Source organism: Scomber scombrus, chromosome 23 (assembly GCF_963691925.1).
Source record: "Scomber scombrus chromosome 23, fScoSco1.1, whole genome shotgun sequence".
Taxonomy (NCBI): Eukaryota; Metazoa; Chordata; class Actinopteri; order Scombriformes; family Scombridae; genus Scomber; species Scomber scombrus.
This window is the reverse complement of record NC_084992.1, coordinates 10,234,142-10,244,200: the sequence shown is the minus strand read 5'-3', so window position 1 is coordinate 10,244,200 and position 10,059 is coordinate 10,234,142. Positions and strand designations below refer to the sequence as shown.

The 10,059-nt window shown below is 45.4% G+C and overlaps 1 protein-coding gene across 2 annotated transcripts; it reads right to left on the bottom strand.

Annotated features, from left to right (window-relative positions):
- Positions 1-2: 2 nt before the first annotated feature.
- On the bottom strand, positions 3-9,831 carry efs (embryonal Fyn-associated substrate). Of its 2 annotated transcripts, XM_062444321.1 has the most exons (8): positions 9,722-9,831; positions 8,797-8,996; positions 6,688-8,013; positions 6,152-6,271; positions 4,273-5,214; positions 4,071-4,142; positions 2,832-3,089; positions 3-2,606 (listed from the first exon to the last, which is right to left on the bottom strand). In XM_062444321.1, the coding sequence occupies exons 2-8, from the start codon at positions 8,806-8,808 to the stop codon at positions 2,421-2,423; spliced, it is 2,916 nt and encodes a 971-aa protein (XP_062300305.1). In that variant the 5' UTR covers positions 8,809-8,996; positions 9,722-9,831; the 3' UTR covers positions 3-2,420. The 2 variants fall into 2 exon arrangements, with proteins under 2 accessions (XP_062300305.1, XP_062300304.1); XM_062444320.1 differs by lacking the exon at positions 9,722-9,831 and having other exon boundaries at positions 8,797-9,265.
- Positions 9,832-10,059: the final 228 nt, after the last annotated feature.

Here is a 10,059-nt window from a genome sequence, read left to right as displayed (position 1 = left end):
ATTGTAAAAGATGTATTTGTGCATTCTCAGGAATACAAGACAGACACCAAATGTAGTGTTTAAAAGTAAAGAGATGTAGGTCTGTAGGAGAAAAAAGTCAAAACAGATTCACTTCCCAGCAAATATGGATAACTGACTCAGATGAGTTCACGTAGTGTAGAAAACTGTCATACAAAAGAAAACACAGCCATATATAATACCTGTAACTTAACATACCCCACCCACCCCACCCCCCCCAAAAAAAAAAAAAAACAACACATTTTTGTTCAGTATAAATCACCTAGTAAAATCTCCCCTGGTGAAGAATGTGTATATGGAACACTTAAGCAAATTAAAGCTATGAGAACTGGAAAGCAGAGAACATAAAAAATATTGACAATAATAAATATATAGCTAAAGGTTATTTGCGATCATGTCTCTTCACTCGTACAAACTGTATAAAGCCTGTTTTAGGCAGGCAGGTATTCATTAATACTTCAAACCCCCACAAGGTGACACTGCAGCAGAGAAAATGGGACAGCAGGGAGGTATTCCTCAAAGCATGATTTAAACTGTGAAAATGATTATGCTATACCCAGATGATACTGATTTGCATCTAAACAAAAACAAAAAAAATTCAGTATTAGATTAAGTAATATGATTGAAGACACAGAAGATAGATTCTAACACTTAAAGTATCATTATCCAACTTTGTCAAGCACCTCTAGATTTGTAGTGTAAACTCTTTTTTTTTTTAAACAGCTGTTTTAGTGTATATATGTTCCACCCAAGCTTCATGCTGAGCATCTTTAGTGTGTTTTTAGTGTTTTAGCAAAGAATGACATATTTCATCTCCAGAATGAAAGTAGGCAGAGGTCAGATAATAATCTGAGATGGACAGCAGGTGTTAGATAAAACCAAAAAAAGGACAACTTTACAGCTGCTGACAGAAATATGCAAACATATGAGCCCAAAATGAAGCATGACGTGACATGTCATGGAGTGTTGTACCATGTTATAGTGTTCTGATGCATTTAAAATGCCAGATTTTATTCAAAAGGTGAGCTGTGCTTCATTCCTGTTTCCACTAAGGCTGGGTGATATGGTTAAGATCAAAATCAGTATGTATATCTATTTTGCAAATGTATGCAAATCATGTAAGATAATGAAATTGATTTCGAGGACAGTGAACTTTGTTCCACAAGGACAAAAAAAATCTTGAATGTGTATCCACGTTAGATTTAAATTACAGTTTACCGTCATTTTCTGATGACAGAATTGAATAAAACAGTGACATGATAATCAAACCAACATGAGCCAATTCCATTAAAAGGTCTGTATCAATAATACTGTATATTTAATACCCAGCCTTAGCTTCTACCATGCCACCTCGCAGCTTTTAAACTTTCAAGGCTGTAGTGAACAAGCACCGTCTACAGGTGCTGTGCATTTTATGGGAAATGAACATGAAAAGAAAGTTAGAGAAGTATGAGCATGCAGGTCGTAACATGACATGTGTAGACAGGTGAACTTGGTCGACAGGTTTCTTATTCTTTGCCAGACTAACATGTGACTGTGGGAAAGAAAAGGATTAGGCAACAATTTATTGTTCATTCTGTCCCTGCATCTATTCCCACTGTGTCTCACACAGGACTCTGGTTTTTCTTCATGAGACGTTTAAGACTCTGTAAAGTGTCAAACTGATGAACGTATTGGAGATGTTTCTTGTAATCCTCACTGAGTGGATTCCAAACTATACTGCAGTAATCTTTACGTTCTAGTAGAAATGGTTACAACACAAACACAACACATACTTGCACAGATTAAGGATGGAAGTTGGGCGAACTTCCTATTCCACGCCCTATTCCATTTGTCCCATATGAAGCCCAAAACACTCAGCAGCTGCTTCGGCAGCCTCAGCATGATAATCACAAAAGGCCTTTCAGGTATCACAGTAAAAAGTAGGCCAGAACCAGGATGTAAGGCCTCCTTCTGTGCTATTTTTGGAATAGGGGGGATGGCTAAATAAATAGAGCAGGGAAGGAAAATGGCTATCATGTGAGGAAAAGGAAATATGGCAAACATAATAAAGCAAAGCTCCCAAAATAAGCAGTCCGCATGGACAATCAAAGCCACAAAGAGGCTCTAAATATTCAATAAGTTAACACTCAAAAAGGTAAGTGTGCCTGGCTTCAAAGCACAGAGGTCAGTATATAAACAAAGGCAAACCAACACACACTTAAAGGACAGAACCGACACAGTCAAAACCCAGCTTTGTCACAGCTGCAGCGAGGCTAAAACACTTGTTCCAGGTGTTCACTTCGCTTGCTTCAATCCCATACAAAGGAAAAGGTGATGAAAGAGTGTAACAACAAATAAGGCATTTCAAAGAGAGAAAATATGTAGTGTCAACAAGGTTTTTACGCGAGTGATATGAAATATCATGAGGATATTTCTGCCAGACGCTGCAGCAGAGTGGAGAAACCAGCTGCCTGCTGAGAGAGCTCTGCGACGCGGTCCACCATCTCCTGGGAAGCAGATACTGATGGGTAGTTTTGTGCAGCGCCTTTTGTTGCCACAACAACTGATTTCAAGGCTTGGCAGAGTCGTCCCCCTGAGGTTGTGATCTGAAGGAGGAAACAAGAACACAACACAGTTATTACATGATTTTAAACTTTCCATTAAAAGTATGACTGGCCTGTAATTGTTGATGTAGATAAAGGTAGAGCCAAAATGTCTGCTTCGGCACATTATACTTAAATCAGACACAGTCCTTTCACTCAATGCAATATTTTCCCCCTCTACATACAAGCTGCATTTGCCATGAGGGAAAAAAAGTTTTCTCTACAGACCTTGGCTCGGAGGTCAGCAGAGGTGAGAAGGCGGGAGAGTGTGTCCCCAATGAACACCAGCTTGTGTGCCGTCACAATGAGACTCTTTCCTCTGGCGACGAAGATACGTGGAGGCTGGTTCCCTTGCACGCTGCTGAAGAGCACGTCGATGGCGTCTGCCAGGCAGGAGAGGTGAGCGAGGCTCTGAGAGGAGTAGAAGGACAGCAGCTCTGAGTCCTCCAGGGAGAGGGACACCGGCAGGGGAGGAGACGGGGTCAACTGTACAAGGAAAGATAAAATTAGTGAGGGAAAAGTCTCACTACAGAATCAAACATGACACTAGCTTAGCATTGATATGAGAGCTTCCCTTCTATATGTAAACACACCAGATGATTTGCAGATGGCTATGATTAATGCAAGCAATGACATAATTAACTTTAAAAAAATAAATTAAGGTAAGTTTTACACCACTAGATTTTGGCTCCATAACAAAACAAATTAGGAAACAAAAAAAATCCCAGCAGGATTGAAAAGTGAATTTATAAAATAATGACACATAAAGATACGCTTTGGAAAACATGTTACATGCAAAAAACTAAAAGACAGACACAAGCACACTCATACAGAGTACATCAGAAACTGCTGAACTGCTTTTCTGTCACTTATTGTCCTGCAGTCTCCGCTCTATGTGAGGCAAGACTGTCAAGACTTACAAGTGACCTCTTGTTGTTGGTCGTCTATGGCGTAACCAAGGAGTCGAACAAGGAGTAGGAAAAAAAAAAAAAACGCAGATCGAGTGATAAAAAAGAAAAAAACATGACCTCAGTCTTCAAGCGGACTTACCAGATAACCAAGACAATACACAATTGTTGTGATGTATACTGTTAAATGTCTCCAAATGTAGGTCTTGTGTTGGATTCTCAGAAAACCAAATCAAAGTTTTAACATAATAAAACGTTTTCTCTCAATCTCCACACAGAGATGAGTGACATGAGGTCAGGAGATGTTGGGTAAACATGTCGAGTATAGACTAAAGACAGGATTAAACCACATCAGGAGCCAAAGAGCTGCAGCGAGCTCTGTTAATGAGTCACACTGCTGATTAGTAAACAGAGCGCACAGTGAACACAGAGTGAATCAATGGCTTATCTGTGTCGACTTGCTGTGTGCGTTTCTGTACTACAAAAAAAACTTCGAAAGAATGACGGCCTGTGGACTGTAATGAATGTGGAGGCTTAAATCCAGATGAAGAGGACTCACCCTCGGCTCTGCGGTGATCGTGTGTGTTTGTCCGTTCTGAGTCAGGCCATCGGGAGGCGGCTCAGGTTTTCCCTGACGTGGTAAAAGAGAGAACAGACGCTTTTACAGACGCATTCACCGTCAAATAATGAACATAAAGCACAAAGAAAACCAGCACGTTAAAAAATAAAAAACATAAACTCATTTAATCGTGAAAACCGACCTGCAGCTTGACGTATCCAACACTGTCTCCAGTAGGTACAGGTGCCGGGATGGGAGTCAGGCCGATCCCTGCGTACTCATTGCTGGGGTCGTCCTCTCCGTCACTGGTTCCCACCGTGAGGGTCACAGTGGATGGAGTGGGAGGCAGGGGGAAGGCTGGCTGAGGCGTTGGGGGCAAGGGCCTCTCTTGAATCCAGCTACCTTTACGGGAGCCCATTCCACCTCCAGGGGACTTCCCATCAGGCACTGGGAGCGCGGGCAACGGCCTGCGGGACAGGGAGTCTTGGGAAGGCAGACGGGGTCGGCCCTGAGCCTGCAAGAGGAGGGCGCTTTCCTCAAGGGAACGCTGCACTAGTGTTAAGAGTCCTTCAGATGGAGGAGCGTTGCCGATGGCGGCTAACGCCGGCAGAAGGTCTGACAGGCGAGCCCAGGCCTGCTGTAGAGGTGGCGGAGGATCCCCGGAGTGACTCGCTTTCCAGGTGGACAAGATTTCAGCCAGCGAGGTGGCCAGGTCCCGTGAAGACAGAGTGGTGGCCGAGCAGGAGGCTGTGCTCAACACTGCGTGGACGAGGTTGGAGAGCGAGGCTCTCCACTGCACGTCGCCGGAACCGTTACTCGAAATGGAGAGGCGGCGGGTAGAGGTGGAAGAGGACGAGGAGGAGTGAGGGAGGACTTCTGTGGTCAGAGCGGGCATGTCGTATATGCCGCAGTCCGGCTCAGAGGAGTTCCGATGATATTCTCCGCCGCTGGATCGTTTATCAGATCCAGAAACACAAAAGGAATCCTCGACGGAGAGGCTGGTGATGGACTCGCCCGGACCCAGAGGCACACCTGGAAGCGTGGGGACACTGTAGACGTCGTCATCGACTTCGTCAGGCGCCGAGCCGCCGTGCTGGACATCTGATGTGGACACATTCAGAGTCAAGGTGGGGACATCGTAGACCTGCAAGAAAAAGAAAGAACAAAAAAAAGAAAGACTGTTGCTTAATGATTTGAAATACTATAATGAGGGATGAGGATTGATTCTATGGGATTACTTAATTGCAACATATCACTGTGTGGGAGTTCTGTGTCAGCTGTGGAACAATGTTGCAACAGTACCGTCGATACTAAATTTAGAAAGAGTGTTGATGGCATGTGCTAGATACACTTGCAAACAAAGAGAAAAAAGAATCCAACAGCTGGCAGACATAGTCAAGTAACATTAAAGGGAGACCACTGGGGGCAGGGTGGCGGTGGTATGGCCTTGGCATGGCCCTGACAGATGGGTGTGACTGGGAGAAAATAGCAGCAGCATTTGGACTGGACTGACTGGCTCCCTCAGCAGACAGAGACAGGTGTGGCCTCGCCTTGGAGGGGGGCAGGGAGAAAGACTAATGGTGGAATGTGGGAAAAAATGGTGACATGGTATTTGATAGTCATCTGTTGCGGGTGAATCGCTCGCTTGTACAGACATGAATACAACACGGCAGTTTGTCACAGTGAATTACGACTTTACATTGGCATTTGAATGTATGAAATGTGTAATGATACGCTTCACACAGCATTGATAAGAGTAAGAGCTGCACATTGACTCAAAACCAAACATTTTAACTCAAATAGATAGTTTGATCTCAACTGAAATCATTCCCCAAATAACTAAAACATGATAAAATGTTTCCTACTGTGCAAAAACATATAAAAAACACTTTGATTTGAAAAGTTTAAACTAATTTAAAGTTTAAAGTTGACCTTTCACAAGAAATGAAAGCACTTACACTTGTCAGTGTGTTGATTCTTAAATGTGAGCGGAGATTAAAAAAAGACAAGATAAACCTGAAAGGGATTAATACGTCTATCTGTAATTCAGCAGGGAATGCAGAGTGAACAGTTATCTTCACCTCTGTCTCAGAGTCGGCCTGTGGCGGGACGCTTCGCGGGGTGTCGTAGATGCTGTCATCGTCGCCGAGGGCAGCCGGGACCGGACGTTGCCACCTGCCACTGGGAGGAGTGTCATACACCTGCAGAGACAACAAAAACACAAGTTATGATTGGAGATCAGGATATTTTATATATAACATTATAATACCCCACAATAGCTCATGACTTCTGCCAAGGTGCACAAAGGGTCCCTACAACCAAGCATCATTTGAATACATAGAGATGTCCAAGATGAGCGCCTGACATTATGGGAAATATTTTAGTTATTTGCAATTTTATCTATCTTTTTGCTCAACCAAATACAGAAATGTGTATATTTTACAAACACCCTACGTACTCTCTTATTGTTAGATCAGACTCCATTGGGTAGACGAAATTTTTAAAGAGCATTTAGGTTTACGTATAAATCAGCAAAACATCGACAACATGGATGCAAAACTAAGCCGAACAACTATTATTGGACAGATTTAACAGCGTGGAGTGAATCATCACACACCTGATCATCCACAGGATCTGAGTAATCTTGACTTTCTCCCTTCTTGTTCTGCGCGTTGTTTCTTTTCTCCAGGCCGTTACTCGTCCTTTCCTCCTTGCTCTGTTTGGCCTTCCTCTGTTTTTCCTCTTCTTGCTGCAGACCTGCAGGAGCGGGCTGAGCAGCGGCTTTGGGGACAGAGTTACAATCAGCTGACGAATGTGCTGATTGTTGTGCATCTTTCCTGGTGACTCCCCTTACTGGAGGTGCTGGTGGAGGAGGTTTGCGGGCGAAACTTGGCGATCCGGGAACCCGGACCTGCCCTGCTCGGACCAGCAAAGGGGACCCCCGGTGACAGGCTATACCAGGTTTGCCTCTGGAAACAGCAGAGTTTGGGGACACTCCTTTGAGCAGAGGTCGGGGAGATGCTTGGGCAGGGGATAGTGAAGATGGATGCTGATGGGCTAAAACTGTGGCTGAAGTCCTTTGAAGGTTTGCCCCCACAGGGGTGGGGGTTTGGTACATCCCAGGTGTGTCCTGGCCTACTTTAGGGTGGGAGGCACCGGGGGTTCCACCAACGATGGAGGGGCCATTAGAGCAGACAGCAGAGGCCACAATTCCTCCCGTTGGGGTTTGGTAAACTTCGTCACCTGCAAGTGGTGTACCTTTTGGCACCAAGTAACAGTCGTCTGTTGTGAGTGTTTCTCTGGGGACTAGATATGTGTTCTCCTCTGACTCATCAGCTGCCCTGGGTACTCCACTAGGGGCGAGGTACACAGACTCTGAAGCCATGAGTGCTGCTGGCTGCCTGGCATGCTGAGCTGCAGGTAAAGGACTTACCGGGGTCTGATAAAGTGTTCCTGTCAGTTCTGCTCCCCTTCCCCTTAGCGAGGGTGAGCGTGGACGCCCCGCCACCCCAATATCCCAGTCAGGTCTGGGCCGGGTGCCAGAGCTGGAGTGAGAACGCGGACGCCCACCCTCGACTCTGCGGAGCTCCCCGGACCTTGACGCAGCAGCGACTCCACCGACAGCTGGTGGGGAGCGATACACTCCGTCTATGTCCTCCGCACTACTGCTGACAGCAGTCCGGGCCAGCGGGGAACCAGGCGACAAGTATACTGAGTCCTCGCTGGTGCCACGACTGAGGTCTGAGCCTGGGGGTGGGGCAGTATGGAGGAGACGAAGTCGGTTGGCGGGGGCAATGCCCTGTCTGCCGTGTAGGGAGCAGAGCCACCAGCCGGGCCCCCCGTTCTGCTCCTGCTCGAGAACCATCAGGATGTCACCCTTCCGGAAAGCCAGCTCCTCCGGGCTCTCGGCCGTGTTGTCAAACAGCGCCTTTGCCAATACCGTCTGAGGAGGAGATAAGAGTCGAAATCACCAACACGGACACAACCGTTCAATAATTCACACATATACCAAATGACCATGTGAAAGTTGGTTTTAATCAACGACGTAAATCCACACAAGCGAGAGTCTCACATCTGCACAAACAAACAAGTACATTGACACGGCGATGCAAAACTACGAGTATAAAAAGCTTGATTGTTTGGACTGTTGAATGGAGTGAATAGGAGTGAATAGGGAAGATCTCGTAAAATGAACGTGTGTGAGAGACAAGAGGGTCAGGAAGAGGGTGGATGTGTGAGTAACAAAAAAAACAAAAAAAAGGAAGGAAAATGTAAATATCTAACATCAATATTAACTCAAAATTCACAGCTGTGTCAGCCCTCATGGAGCAGAGAAGAGAAAAAAGGGGCACAGTGAGAGGGGATCAATGATCAAATGGACACTGGGGCTTAATGGTAATGAGCAGGATGAGAGGGAGGGGGGAAGGGGATGAGAGGCACATCTGTCCCTTGCTGTTTAGGGTTTAATTGCCAACCCAGAGCCAGAGAGTCAGGCCCCCTTTCATTTTCTAAACCAACCCCCTGGGGATAGCCTGGCTCCATTGAGCCATGTGGGACCCCCTTAGAACAGTAATGGAGTCGATAAAGACCCAGATAAAATATATAGATGTGGTGAGATCATACATAAAACGTGCTCTGTAAGTTATATTTGTTTAGTTTCAGGTTAGTTCTGATCACATTTGAGTATGTGCACATACATAAATAAACAAACAAATACTGTACTCACAGAGACAGACATTGTTGCTAAGATCAGTTATGTCTCAGAGAAACTCAAGTGTCCTGGTCAGTCTGGGTCAGCCATCCATCCAGATCAGCTGTGGCTCTCACGGATGTGTCGGTCGGCGGAGAGACTCGGTGCCGAGGCACAGCTGGGTCTGAGCAGGACACATCCTTTAAAATCTGGACGCCTCCGCCTTCATAAGGATCCTGCGATACACGTAGACACGCTTTCTTATTTCTCGTTTACAACACACACACACACACAGGGCAATTTCTGACTCACACGCTACAAGACACATGTGAAAAGAAAGGTAGGCAGGCGGCGGCAACACCTGTCTATGTTTCCTTTCCACGCCCAATAACGTTAAACGCAGCTCCGGTGTTATGTCGAAATGTGCTACCCCATCGGTATATGTTCACCTCTTTTCCATAACCCCCCAACCAGTCGTCTTCTGAGCTTCCTAATACTAACCCAAGTTTACTTTACCTCAAAACCAGCTTCCCATAACCACAACCTAACTCAAACCGCGGATGTAGTGCTATGAGAAACACTATTTTAAACTAGGAGGGGAACATTATTGGAAGGGTAACAGACTTCGACATAACACCGGTTCAGCGAAAGCTAACGTTAGCTTAGCGCCATAGATAAATAAGCGGCGGTAGTTGCCATCACAGATACTATTAATGGGTAAGTATGCAACCACTAACCGGCTCATATTATAATCAATTAACCTGTAGCCAGCTAGGATATGGTAAGCTGCATCGCCGCGGCCTAGCTACTGAACGGTAGCTGTGTTAACGCTGCTTAAATCATCTCATTACGTACAGTTCACAACAACAAAAGACACCGCCGCGCAAAAAAAGGCTAAATCCGACCTGTTTTTTTACCCAAAAGTTTCAACCATACGTCGTTATTATTATAAAACAACTACCTCGCTTCTGTCTTTTCGCCGATAAACTTCGCATCGGCGTACAGGCTGTGATACGTAAAAAAAAAAATCACTTCTTTTCAGGCGTGAAAATCGGTGGCCATCGGCGTTCAATCGCGATGACAACAACGTAACCCCCGCCTCCTTCACACGCGCTGACGTAGTCCGCTGATGTCACAGCGTAAGGAGCGTGCTAAGTGACGGCGTGTGTGAGCTCTAGCATACAACCAGCCTGTCATGATTGGCTCCTTTTTTTCTCTTCTTTTTCTTTGCTCATTTTTTACTGGTAGATCGTAAACAACATTACCACCACCTACTGGGGTTGAACTAGACTCTTCTCA

What these genes read in the sequence shown, in the direction of transcription:
- efs (XM_062444321.1), bottom strand. An exon ending in CGATCACCGCAGAGCCGAGG is followed by an intron (nt 3,090 to 4,070) that starts GTGAGTCCTCTT and finishes TTCCTTGTACAG; the next exon opens with TTGACCCCGTCTCCTCCCCT. An exon ending in CTGCTGACCTCCGAGCCAAG is followed by an intron (nt 2,607 to 2,831) that starts GTCTGTAGAGAA and finishes TTCCTCCTTCAG; the next exon opens with ATCACAACCTCAGGGGGACG.